This window comes from Salvelinus fontinalis, chromosome 3 (genome assembly GCF_029448725.1).
Source record: "Salvelinus fontinalis isolate EN_2023a chromosome 3, ASM2944872v1, whole genome shotgun sequence".
NCBI classification, from domain to species: domain Eukaryota; kingdom Metazoa; phylum Chordata; class Actinopteri; order Salmoniformes; family Salmonidae; genus Salvelinus; species Salvelinus fontinalis.
Window position 1 is genome coordinate 58,443,189 of NC_074667.1, and position 13,980 is coordinate 58,457,168.

The window sequence follows — 13,980 nt, forward strand, 5'->3', positions numbered from 1 at the left end:
ATGCAGACTCGGTCTCAACCTTTAAGTCTTTATTGAAGACTCATCTATTACAGGGGCTGAGTCACTGGCTTACTGGTGCTCTTCCATGCCGTCCCTAGGAGGGGTGCGTCACTTGAGTGGGTTATGTCACTGACGTGGTCTTCCTGTCTGGGTTGGTGCCCCCCCTTGGGTTGTGCCTTGGCGGAGATCTTTGTGGGCTATACTCGGCCTTGTCTCAGGATGGTAAGTTGGTGGTTGAAGATATCCCTCTAGTGGTGTGGGGGCTGTGCTTTGACAAAGTGGGTGGAGTTATATCCTGCCTGTTTGGCCCTGTCCGGGGGTATCATCGGATGGGGCCACAGTGTCTCCTGACCCCTCCTGTCTCAGCCTCCAGTATTTATGGTGCAGTAGTTTATGTGTCAGTGGGCTAGGGTCAGTCTTTTATATCTAGAGTATTTCTCCTGTCTTATCCGGTGTCCTGTGTGAATTTTAAGTATGCTCTCTCGAATTCTTTCTTTATCTCTTTCTTTCTTTCTCTCTCTCGGATGACCTAGGACCATGCCTCAGGACTACCTGGCATGATGACTCCTTGATGTCCCCAGTCCACCTGGCCGTGCTGCTGCTCCAGTTTCAACTGTTCTGCCTGCGGCTATGGAACCTTGACCTGTTCACCGGGCGTGCTACCTGTCCCAGACATGCTGTTTTCAACTCTCTAGAGACCGCAGGAGCGGTAGACATACTCTCAATGATCGGCTATGAAAAGCCAACTGACATCTTTTGTAGGCTACAGTCCAAACTATGTCTTCCAATGGTGCAACTGCTGTCGGCATCCAAAGATTATCCAACTTGAATAAACGCTTGGAGGTCAGGATGACAGCGGTGGTGTAGTTTATGGATTGTGGTTGTTGTGGATGGCTGTTCACAAATCTAAATGTGTATTTGAACCCAATAATGGTTGAATTTTAAGAAGTTTAAGCTGCCTATCAATCATTGTTTTTGAAACCAGTGGACAGCCAGTGAAAAAGGTGCTCTTGCAACAGCTGCATAGTGTGGTTCCCACCCTATGAACAATAAAAGCCCCACATTTATTCCAATCTAATTCCTGCTGATAAAAATACAAATCCATAGGCCTAATGGACACATGCTCAAACTCTCACACTTTTGATAGACTTAAAGGGGCAATCTGTAGTTGCTACATCCATTTTTGGACTTATATAAACATTATATATACAGTGCCAGTCAAAAGTTTGGACACACCTACTCATTCCAGGGTTTTTCTTTATTGTTACTATTTTCTACATTGTAGAATAATAGTGAAGACATCAAAACGATGAAATAACGCATATGGAATCACCTAAAAAAGTGTTAAACAAATCTAAATATATTTTACACTTGAAATTCTTCAAAGTAGCCACCCTTTGCATTGATAACAGCTTTGCAGTCTTGGCATTCTCTCAAACAGCTTCGTGAGGTAGTCACTGGGAATGCATTTCAATTAACAGGTGTGCCTTGTTAAAAGTTAATTTGTAGAATTTATTTCCTTCTTAATTTAGAATAATAGTGGTATGCCACTGTTACTCTACAATGTAGCAAATAGTAAAAATAAAGACCCTGGAATGAGTAGGTGCGTCCAAACTATTGACTGGCTCTGTGTATATATATATATATATATATATATACCCATTGATTCTTGAAGAATATAACTTATGAATGCCTTTCGCACCCCATCAGAACCATAAACATAAGCTTGTTTTTCTCCAACGTTTGTAAACATTGCAAATGTAAACAAACACTGTATAGCCTCATAACATGGTTAAAACAATCATTTTGATATCATGAAAGGTCAGTCCTTGCATCCATAGCTCTGTCTATTAATCTGAGAGTGGTTACATTTCTCCAGGCCCATCCCTCAGCTTTTTACCAAAACAGAGGCGGGGCGACCATTTTGTTATTGTTTCATCTGTGGATTTGCCCTTTAAACAGCTGCATATTATCAATATATCAAAGTATCACCTACAAAAAGGTAAACAATAGGCCTATAGCAAATGCAGCATATGGCATACATTTTTCACATATAAATAGCCCTTTTCAGTAGTACTCAAAGCATGCCATTCCATGAGCACAGCATTTATTTTCCAACTCAAATCAATGAGCCCAATCAGTCCTCCATGACAACAAAATCATTAACAACAGAGTAGGGCTGGCTAATAAGTCCTTAGTTTTGGGGTTATGCTCAGGTAAAACAATTTGGCTAATCTATACTTCCATATTTCCAAGTCCTATTCTTGAAGATCAAGGGGTATAACATTTATTAGAATGACTGGAATTATGATAGACTTTGGTTTTTAATGTAAATATATAATTGAATTGTATTATTATATGTAGTAGAAAGTGATGGGTTAGAAGATGCCTACATAACCAACCCATAAAGTTAAATTTAACATCCATATATGGCCAGCTATGTAAACTTTAACATTGATTTATCCTGCAATAGATGTTTGTCTTCTTCTAAATCCTCTTAAAAGGAAAGTGATATAAAAAAGACTGAATGTAATCAGATTACTTTACTGAGTTTGGGTAATCCAAAAGTTACGTTACTGATTACAATTTTGGACAGGTAACTGTAATGGATTACATTTAGAAAGTAACCTACTCTAGACTGAGGGGTGTGATCTCAAAGGTACTTACAAGGCTTTAGTTTCATCTGACAGATCTCATTGACCTCAATCTGAAGATGGTAACAAAACCTAATCCACAGCGTGTCCTCTTAGAGATGGAAGAAGGACAACTCCAGCACTCAGCTTTCGTAAATTGTAAGAACCATTAAACAAATTAGGATCAGTTGACGCAATAAAGGGTTGAGGCCAGTGCACGAGACCCGAAACCTGTCTATGTGACCTTACTGTACTGTATATACACCGAACAAAAATACGAACGCAACATGTAAAGTGTTGGTCCCATGTTTCATGAGCTGAAATAAAAGATCCCAGAAATTTTCTGTACGCACAAAAAGTTTATTTCTCTCAAAAATGCACAAATTTGTTGACATCCCTGTTAGTGAGCATTACTCCTTTGCCAAAATAATCCATCCACCTGGCAGCTGTAGCATATCAAGAAGCTGATTAAACAGCATGATCATTACACAGGTGTACCTTGTGCTGGGGACAATAAAAGGCCACTCTAAAATGTGCAGTTTTGTCACACAACACAGTGCCACAGATGTCTCAAGTTTTAAGGGAGCGTGCATTTGACATGGTGACTGCAGGAATGTCCAGCAGAGCTGTGCCAGAGAATTTAATCTTAATTTCTCTACCAAAAAGCCGCCTCCAACGTCGTTTTAGAGAATTTTGCAGTACGTCCAACTGGCCTCACAACCGCAGACTACGTTTATGGCATCGTGTGGGCAAGCGGTCATGTCAACATTATGAAGAGAGTGCCCCATGGTGGCGGTGGGGTTATGTGCAGGCATAAGCTACGGACAACGAACACAATTGGATTTATCGATGGTAATTTGAATGCACAGAGATGCCGAGGTGAGATCTTGAGGCCCATTGTGAAGCTTTTTTTTTTTTAAGGTATCTATGAGCAACAGATGTGTATCTGTATTCCCAGTCATGTGAAATTCATAGATTAGGGCCTAATGAATTTATTTAAATTGACTGATTTCCTTATATGAACTGTAACTCAGTAAAATCTTTGAAATTGTTGCACGTTGCATTTATATTTTTGTTCAGTATAGTTATCCATGCACCATATGAATATAAAAATTATTTCTGTTTTTATAAAATATAGAGCTTTAATTTATTAGTCAGCAACACCAACGAGAAAGGAGAAATAGTCATTTACACAAATCATTACAATAACATCAACTGTGCTTTATGTCATACTAAGTGATTTTTCCTAAATAACCCATACCAAAAATGTGCCAAAGATGCATATATTTGAAATATGCAACAACAACAAAAAACGTTTTGGAAAGAAAGAGGGAGCGAGAGAGAGAGAGAGAGGATGAGAGAGAGAAGAAGAGAGAAAGGAAGAGAACGAGAGAAAGAGAGAGGTAAATAGAGAAAGAGAGAGGAGAGGTAAAGAGAGAGAGAGAAGGAGTGCTAAAGAGACAAAGGGGCCTCTGTGTGTTGAATATTCCCCCACTAGGGTATGACTCCATCTGCCTTTCCATCCACTGACATCCACAGCATAGCTTTTTGGACTAATATCATATACAGTACATAATACATTTCATGCACACAATGAAAAGCCACCGTCCCAAAGAGTTTGGTATGTGTTTTCCTGTGGTCAAGAGCAGATCATTCTAGTGGCTGTAGCTATATACATAGAGTTGTACATGGAGACGGAGTCTTCTCTGCTATACACATCTGTGGATTTTGACACATTTTCAGGCAGAATACCATCAACAACGGCTGATCAGAGAAGTTGAATAAACTCTTTAGTGAGAGTTGTGTAACATTTACCTTCTGTAGGAGATGGACAACAGCTCTGACAAACCTATGGTAACCTATGGTAACCCTCTCCAACATGTTACACTATCATTTTTAAAACAGTCTTTGCGCACTTTCCCTTTAGTGACTTCCATGGACTAACCATTGTCTTACGTCAGGTGGCGTCACTCCTGCGAGACGCTCGTCCCTCAACCGCCAATCAGTGCAGGCGAAATTGTTGCGCTATCTGACATAAAACAATGTGGACGAAGGGTATATATATTACAAGGAGAGCTGTGATATTGGAAACTACATGGGAGGATTGGAGGAGTTTAGAAATGTTCAGCGCATTTCATATGAAACAAGTGACCTCATAAGGAGAATAGGTATAGGCTGGAATGCAAACCAGTATACTTATGGATTAGTTTGGAGACTAAGAGATTTCTTTGTCTCTTGTCGTAATTGTGCATAATCAAATTGTCACAAATTATGTAGTGACCTGCTTGTAATTCTAATCTCAATTGAACAATGGTGTACAAAGGGAAGTCAATGTTATTTCAATCCCATCCCCCAAAACGCTTATTTTAACTATCACAGCCTCAAGGGTACAACATTGAGATGTCATATTTACATATACTACATATACACACAAAAAGTCCACAGCAACTAGTTCTGGAAGAGACTGGCAATATCAATGTAAATATAACAAATGGGGTTGAAAGAAAGCCAGATTGGACCACAGAAGACACAGGCACCCCTCATCAGCTTCTGGAAGAGTAGAACATACTCGAGGGAATTTGGGGTCAAGTCTTGTTTCACCCCAGTTAGGTCAGTTAGGCTGGCTAAGGAAGAGGAGGGCATCATTTCCCACAAGGCCTTTCACTCTCGTGTCTGTCTGTGGCTGTGGGACAAACTCAAAGCTGCAGCCTCCTATGGGCATTTCCTCATCTATCTGCGTGTCCAATGAAGTGCCTTGAAGTGACATCCTTATAGTTCATTGGCTGTGGGAATCAACTGTCCATCATGTCTTTGGGGGAGGTTCATCACACATCAGTGATCTGACTCCTACCACCTCAGACTGCATACTGCCAGCAGTGGAATGATCCAACACGGAGCCAAATTAACAAAACCTTTTAGAAAGCATTCTTATCAGTCCATTCAGCTGTAGATATTTACACTTTCAAATGTCCTTTCGATGTGTTGCTGCACTTCATCCAAAATACAGAACATAACGATTTTTGCAATGTAAGAACACCATTTGTAATAAACAATAACACTACCAACAATAATATCATTATAATAACAATCCTATTTGCACAGATTTGCACAAAAAATCCTTGTTTTCTATTTAAGTACAAAGAAATCCACAGAATCTTACTATGTACAACCTACAATAAATACTGTGTATCTTTTTAACAGTTAAGAAGAACCTGTTTGTTGTTTGCTTGTAGTGGTTTCTCTTTCTTATCGCTTTTGATCATTACCTTTTTTAATCCTTTGATTGAAGTCTTTCCCATTTTTGGAGGGTTGTGCAGAGAGGGAGAGAGCAGATGGGACAGGGGGTTGGGTGTCGGGTGTTGGGGTAGTGTGTGGCCTGTGGTATAAGCCTACGGCATCATGTTTCGGCTGGGGTGGTGTTCTCATCGTCATCGTCCTCACGCTCATCGTCATCGTCATGATGCCGGCGGTTGCGGGGCTTCTTCTGCTCTTTCACCTCCTTCAGTTCCTTGGCCTTGCCAACGGCCAGCATGGGGTCCCCCGGACTGCCCTCTCCCAGCTGCCAGTAGTCCTGACAGTACTGGTTGATCAGGCCCATCTCTGGCTGGCTCAGGATGGTCAGCAGGTCCTTGTACTGACCCGCGCTGGGAGTCCAAGGGCTGGACTGGAGGGGTGGCAGGGCTGGGCTGCCTGTCTCTACCAGAATGCTGTTTACCGTGCGGCTGGACAGGACCACCAGCTGTAGCTTGACCAGCGTGTGTTTGAAGTTCTTCTCTGTGGCCGTGCACTGGTAGACGCCGCTGTCTGATGACTGGAGGGAACGCAGCAGTAGACCCAGCTCTGTCTTTAGTGTCCGGCCCTCAGAGCGGATCTGACAGCAGGGAGATATCATTCATTTATCATTGCATTCATTTAGCAATCATTTTCCATAAACAGCAGGCCATATTGTTAAATAATAAAGTAGTCATTTGTCTGATTATCAGCCTGTTTAGAAGGCAGGCTGCATAAGAGTCAATACAGTAGAGTACAGTACAGCTACAGTGGGATGAGAGTTCCTGACTCACCTCTTTCCTCCTGTCGCTGTTCTCCCTCTGCAGGTGCCATTTGAGGGACACATGAGGGGACCTGGCCTGACACTCCAGGAACGTAGTGCTGCCCTCCACCCCATACTGCACCATCTCCAGCGTGTTCTTATTGGCTGCAGCAAAGCATAAGCATCATGACATCACATGCATGTGTTTCAGGCATCATTTCCTCAGACCAAATCAGTCAATTACTGCTCAACAGTTAGTGAAGAAGCACAGTAGTAGAATTGACAAAATCATGTCCTCTGTCAAAATCACATTCCCCTTTCACAATATTATACACATGTGATGTTATTGGATACTGCTGCTGTCACACTGAATGGTAACCTCGGTGCTGTTAGAGTGTCTATTTGAGGTACGTTAGAGTGTTCTTGTCAGCTCACCGTTGGAGTTATAGCCTCTGCACTGGCGGATTGGGTTGCCATACTTTACATCCTGTCGACGGCTGCGCCTAGAGGGGTCAGATCAACATTCCCCAAAAATAAAGAGGTTAACTACAAAACGTTCTACAAACTGCAAGTCTGCAGTAGATGCCAAAATATAATTAAAGAGTAGAGACAATGTTGAGAGAACATTGTATTGGCATTTGGCAAAGGTTCCTGCCCCTAAACATGAGCAACACACACACAAAGACGCACACACACACACACACACACACACACACACACTCTCTGTTGGTACTCACCTCTTCTGAGAGGCGGAGTAGCGGGTACAGGACTTTCCGTCCCAGGCGCAGTAGGGGTCCCGGGCCAGGCAGCAGTCAGCACACACCTCCCCGTACACGTCACAGCGATGGAGGGCCAGGTGGGTCACACCCAACACTGAGCCCACATACAGCTGTTGCTGTAGGGAGGAAGAGAAGGAGAGACTGAGCGAGGAATAGAGACCAATTGGAAAATGTCGGCATAGCATCATCCAGACTTCGGCATTCACTGTTTAAGCTCTGCAGTGAATTATGTGATATTTTATAGGAAGACAATTCTGAATGTGTGTGCACTGAACCATCAGACTGTGGAATGTTCAACTTACCCTTTTGGAGGAAATCTTCATGGTGGTTATGGGAGTTGGCACCTGAAATGTAAGGGATAGAAGCAGATCTTAATAAGAGAAGAATAAAAGTTGGAACGATGTTCTACAGAATAAATGTTTCTTACATGAGGAATGAGTTGACAAAAATGGAAAAATACTACTGAGAGAGAGGTAAAATAAGGAGAGAGAGAGAACATGAAAGAGAAAGAGAAGGAAAGGTAGAGGGAGAGAGAGGAAGAACAGGAGAAGAGAGAAAGAGAAACTCACCCTGAACACCTCCACCTCCTCTAGCACCAGCTCCTCAGTCTGCAGGTCATCTCTGGGCAGGACAATTACCTTCTGAACCGTCCCCCTGTCTGAAGACCCAGAGGAGTGATTGTGTTAACCTCTACTCCAGACCAGATCCAGAGGAGTGATCATGTTAACCTCTACTCCAGACCAGATCCAGAGGAGTGATCATGTTAACCTCTACTCCAGACCAGATCCAAAGGAGTGATCAGGTTAACCTCTACTCCAGACCAGATCCAGAGGAGTGATCATGTTAACCTCTACTCCAGACCAGATCCAGAGGAGTGATCAGATTAACCTCTACTCCAGACCAGATCCAGAGGAGTGATTGTGTTAACCTCTACTCCAGACCAGATCCAGAGGAGTGATCAGGTTAACCTCTACTCCAGACCAGATCCAAAGGAGTGATCAGGTTAACCTCTACTCCAGACCAGACCCAGAGGAGTGATCATGTTAACCTCTACTCCAGACCAGATCCAGAGGAGTGATCAGGTTAACCTCTACTCCAGACCAGACCCAGAGGAGTGATCATGTTAACCTCTACTCCAGACCAGATCCAGAGGAGTGATCAGGTTAACCTCTACTCCAGACCAGACCCAGAGGAGTGATCATGTTAACCTCTACTCCAGACCAGATCCAAAGGAGTGATCAGGTTAACCTCTACTCCAGACCAGATCCAGAGGAGTGATCATGTTAACCTCTACTCCAGACCAGATCCAAAGGAGTGATCAGGTTAACCTCTACTCCAGACCAGACCCAGAGGAGTGATCATGTTAACCTCTACTCCAGACCAGATCCAAAGGAGTGATCAGGTTAACCTCTACTCCAGACCAGATCCAGAGGAGTGATCATGTTAACCTCTACTCCAGACCAGATCCAGAGGAGTGATCGTGTTAACCTCTACTCCAGACCAGATCCAAAGGAGTGATCAGGTTAACCTCTACCCTACTCTAGACTCAGAGGATCAGGTTCTACTCTACTCAAATGTCCTGAGGAAGATAGGGGAATAGGAGTATAGGAGGATCCCCCCGGTCTTGTACAGGGGTCTACAGGAGGCATTCATCACCAGGCTGAGTGAGCACAGTACAGTCATCAACTGTAGGGTCTTCCAGCTCCCACCCTCTGATCCACACCATGATTTACGATAGGGACAGGCTGTGTGAAGTACTGCCAGACGATGACCAGGGTAGTATTACCGTACATTCAAACAAATTACAGTAACTCCACCCTTTCCATAAAAATAGTACTGTAGGCTGTGTTCTTTCGTCTTTGAGAATACAAGCACTTTGACAAAAATTCTAACATAATACTTTCCCCAGATTATAGTTTTTTTTCTGAATCTATCACAGTTGTGAACACACACAATAACAAGACTATCAAATCAATCAGCAGGCAGGGACTCAGAGCACTGACCTGTCCCCAGGAAGAGGACCTCGTAGCTCCCATCTGCAGCAGCCACCTGGTCCACGGTGATGGTGGTAAACTCATAGTCCACGTTGTTCCGGACCACCAGGGGGCGCTTGTGTATTGGGTACACAGTGTTGTACATGGTGGGGTGGTTACGCATGAAGTTAATCACCTCGTCTGGGTAATCCTTAGTGGACTTCATGTTGGGGGTGAACGTGCCACCGGGACACTGGGTTTAGAAAGAGAGCAGAACCAGCAATGTTAAATGTGGTCATTTATTGAATTTATGAATATGTGTGTGTGTTTATCACCCTCAGCACGTCACTCACCGTCCCAGGACGAGGGTAGGGGATCTTCCCAGTGTAGGCCATCCACTGATAGTTGGGCCCCTCCTTGTGAGCATAGGGTCCATTAAAGACCTGACGGATGTCAGCCATGGAGTAGACACACACTGCTGAGCCCTTAAACACGGATCTGGAAGGGAGAGGTAAAGGGACGAGGAGGCTCAGAAACACTAAAGGGAACAGCTTTAGGAGACATGGGATTACTACTCACTCTCTGAGAAATTAGCTACATTGTCCCTCACATCACATATTCTCTCATAGACATAAGGCAGGCATACTCCAACACTATGATGACCCACAAACACTCTCCACCACAGACAAGCTGTCTGACACACTCACAATCAAACATCACACACAGCCAAGCTAAACATCAGAGAGACCACAGCACACCTCACCACAGCACACCCCACCACAGCACAGCACACCCCACCATAGCACACCCCACCACAGCACACCCCACCACAGCATACCCCACCACAGCACACCACACCCCACCATAGCACACCACACCACAGCACACAACACAACACCACATCCCACCACACCCCACCACAGCACACCCCACCACAGAACACCCTACCACACCACAGCACACCCCACCAGAGCACAGCACACCCCACCACAGCACAGCACACCACAGCACATCCCACCAGAGCAAAGCACACCACACCACAGCACACCACAGCACGCCACGTCCCACCACACCCTACCACACCACAGCACACGCCACCAGAGCAAAGCACACTCCACCACAGCACACTCCACCACACCACATCCCACCCCACCACAGCACACCCCTCCACAGCACACCACAGCACACCCCACCAGAGCAAAGCACACTCCACCACAGCACACTCCACCACAGCACACCACAGCATACCACTCCCCACCACAGCACACCCCACCACAGCACACCACATCCCACCCCACCACAGCACATCCCTGTGGTGGGGTGTGCTGTGCTGTGGTGGGGTGGGGTGTGCTGCTGTGTGGTAGGGTGTGCTGTGGTGGGGTGTGCTGTGGTGGGGTGGGGTGTGCTGCTGTGTGGTAGGGTGTGCTGTGGTGGGGTGTGCTGTGGTGGGGTGGGGTGTGCTGCTGTGTGGTAGGGTGTGCTGTGGTGGGGTGTGCTGTGGTGGGATGTAGTGGGATGTGCTGTGCTGTGGTGGGGTGTGCTGTGGTGTTGTGGGGTGTACTGTGGTGGGGTGTGCTGTGTTGTGGTGGGGTGCGCTGTGGTGTTGTGGTGGGGTGTGCTGTGTTGTGGGCTGGGGTGGGTGGGGTGTGCTGTGGTGTGATGTGCTTTGCTTTCATGTGGTGGGGTGTGCTGTGTTGTGGGCTGGGGTGGGTGGGGTGTGCTGTGGTGTGATGTGCTGTGGTAGGGTGTACTGTGGTGGGGTGTGCTGTGGTAGGTGGGGTGTGCTGTGGTGTGATGTGCTGTGGGCTGGGGTGGATGGGGTGTGCTGTGGTGTGATGTGCTGTGGTAGGGTGTACTGTGGTGGGGTGTGCTGTGGTAGGGTGTACTGTGGTGGGGTGTGCTGTGGTGTGGTGGGGTGTGCTGTGGTGTGTGGTGGAGTGGTGTGCCGTGCTTTCATGTGGTGGGGTGTGCTGTGTTGTGGGTGGGGTGTGCTGTGGTGTGATGTGCTGTGGTAGGGTGTACTGTGGTGGGGTGTGCTGTGGTAGGTGGGGTGTGCTGTGGTGTGTGGTGGAGTGGGCTGCGGTGGGGTGGGGTGTGGTGTGGTGGGTTGTGCTGTGGTAGGTGGGGTGCGCTGTGGTGGGGTGTGGTGTGGTGGAGGGGTGTGGTGTGCAGTAGTTGGGTGTAGTTGGGTGTGCTTTCCTGTGGTGTGCTGGGTGTACAGTATATTACTATATTAGTACATTCTGTCGAGGGGCCTAGCATTAGCACTACAGTAGTTTTAATCAATTGGGCTTCAAGGGGGATGATGACTGTGGCGAGTTAGCATGAATGCCTTGGGTGAGACGGGGAAACAATTACAGAGCACTTCTCTCACAGACACACATACCAGCATATTTATTATGACTGGGTGTGTGAGTGTGAGAGCGAACTCTCTGTGTGTGTATCCTCCACACAAAATCTACTGTTGCATATATGGGGGCAGGAGCTGCGAGCCGTTTCCTTGAATCCTAATGCTGTGCTGACTGATGGCTTGTTATCAAAGCCCAGCCATGTGGGAACACAGGTTAAGTCTCTCACTGGAGACCCCTTCCCCTCTGTGCTACGGACTGACTTCCTCCTCTGCCTTTGTAGTGTGCAGAGCAGACTGTGTGGAATAGGCTGTTTCAATAACAGAGCGTGTTACACAGGTGCCTTCGGGCAGAATGAATATGGATGGGAGACGGGAAACCACGGACGGAAACCGAACATCTGAACCACTGACTTCATATTTTCTACAGGTCTGCTGAGGAGATCTGATTGAGTGAAAGCTGAAAGGGGCTGTATTGTTCTTCAATGAGACAGATACTTGTGGTAATGATGTGATTGAATTAACGGAGACAAATAACACAGTCAATCAGTGGCTCACCCTGAAACTGAGAACACTCCGTAGATGACAGGATTCTTTGTGTCTTGAGTTGGCTGGATGTACACGTCCCCTGTTAGACAAAAAGATAATTACATATTACTAAAAGTGGTAGTGAAAACATTCTTTCACAATCACAATACTATAGCAGTATGAAGGACTCTGGTAAAACACAGTTAATCTGAGATAAACATGGAAGGATGGTGTCTGTTAAGCGGGGGATCTATTATTCCAACCGGGATTCCTGAGCAGCCAGAGCTAATTCAAAGCGTGACGTACGGACAGTTTCTACTTCCGGTATTGACACAGGACAGGAGGCGGGTTCAAGGAGAAGACCTTTTGGATTGGACAGCATAGCGGTGGTTAGGTTTGTTAGCAGCATTTCCGGCCATTATGGGGTCCTGAATCAGAACCCTTCCAGAGCAGACACTGATTCCTGCGTCTCAGAGGGGGAAGGTACAAAAATAGAGATCTGTGGTGTAACAAGGCTTTAACGGGAGCCATATGCAGCCCATGATTGTCAGAGCTGAGGAAACTGGACCCTGTATCCTCCAGTGGTTTAATGAGTTAAAAGTGAAAGGAAAAACAATAAAGGGGAAAATGTAAATCAATTTAGAGTCGACTACCTCAACTGAGAAGTATAACACTTCAGCCCCTTGTTGGAAACCCAATTCCTGGGTAACGGTTTTCCATTGACAGAAAAGTGAGGGGGACAGGGAGAGTAGATTGTACGTCTAAGCCCACAGCCACAAGTCATTGGAAAGGTCAATAACTATGAATGTCTAATGATTAGATGATGCATGAAACATTATACTCTTCATGTATAACTCTGGACCACTGTCATGGGCGTTTATGAAGCCAGACGTTAGTAGATATCGAGCCTCGTATATATAAAGCAGCTCCACACCCTGACTCTACCCTTTCAGATAAATCTCTCAGCAAATATCAAGTTGAAATGTAAAAACCCTCAAATAACAAAACAGCAGCTCTCTCCATGCACACACTCACCAAATCTCACTGGATTAAGAGTAAAGTCGTATAATAAAACGTTATTTTGAGTTTATCATGCATTAAGATTGTTTGCCCAAAGAATAAACAAATCCGCTTTGACCCACCACTCCTTATTTTTGTAAAGAGAGATTCTTGGCCTCTTAGAAAAGCTGTAACTGCAACTGAGTTTCTTTGACATTCATGAGTGTTCCAGGTCTCCGGTAGCCTCTGGAACTGCCGATCCGCGGCCAACAAGGCAGAGCTCATCTCAGCCTATGCGTCCCTCCAGTCCCTCGACTTCTTGGCACTGACGGAAACATGGCTCACCACAGATAACACTGCTACTCCTACTGCTCTCTCTTCGTCTGCCCACGTGTTCTCGCACACCCCGAGAGCTTCTGGTCAGCGGGGTGGTGGCACCGGGATCCTCATCTCTCCCAAGTGGTCATTCTCTCTTTCTCCCCTTACCCATCTGTCTATCGCCTCCTTTGAATTCCATGCTGTCACAGTTACCAGCCCTTTCAAGCTTAACATCCTTATCATTTATCGCCCTCCAGGTTCCCTTGGAGAGTTCATCAATGAGCTTGATGCCTTGATAAGCTCCTTTCCTGAGGACGGCTCACCTCTCACAGTTCTGGGTGACTTTAACCTCCCCATGTCTACCTTTGAC

The 13,980-nt window shown here is 45.7% G+C and overlaps 1 protein-coding gene across 5 annotated transcripts in view; it reads right to left on the reverse strand.

The window, feature by feature from the left end:
- Positions 1–2,984: 2,984 nt before the first annotated feature.
- LOC129851200 (semaphorin-3F-like) overlaps positions 2,985–13,980 on the reverse strand; it is a 126,488-nt gene continuing 115,492 nt past the window's right edge. For 3 of the 5 annotated variants that reach the window (XM_055917574.1, XM_055917577.1, XM_055917573.1), the window contains 9 exons: positions 12,324–12,393; positions 9,772–9,916; positions 9,449–9,671; positions 8,015–8,103; positions 7,748–7,789; positions 7,404–7,561; positions 7,102–7,184; positions 6,698–6,831; positions 2,985–6,504 (listed from right to left, as the gene is read on the reverse strand). In XM_055917574.1, coding sequence (XP_055773549.1) covers positions 6,031–6,504; positions 6,698–6,831; positions 7,102–7,184; positions 7,404–7,561; positions 7,748–7,789; positions 8,015–8,103; positions 9,449–9,671; positions 9,772–9,916; positions 12,324–12,393 — 1,418 coding nt within the window. In that variant the 3' untranslated portion in view covers positions 2,985–6,030. The remainder of the gene's footprint in view (positions 6,505–6,697; positions 6,832–7,101; positions 7,185–7,403; positions 7,562–7,747; positions 7,790–8,014; positions 8,104–9,448; positions 9,672–9,771; positions 9,917–12,323; positions 12,394–13,980) is intronic. The other 2 variants (XM_055917578.1, XM_055917575.1) reach the window with 1 other exon arrangement.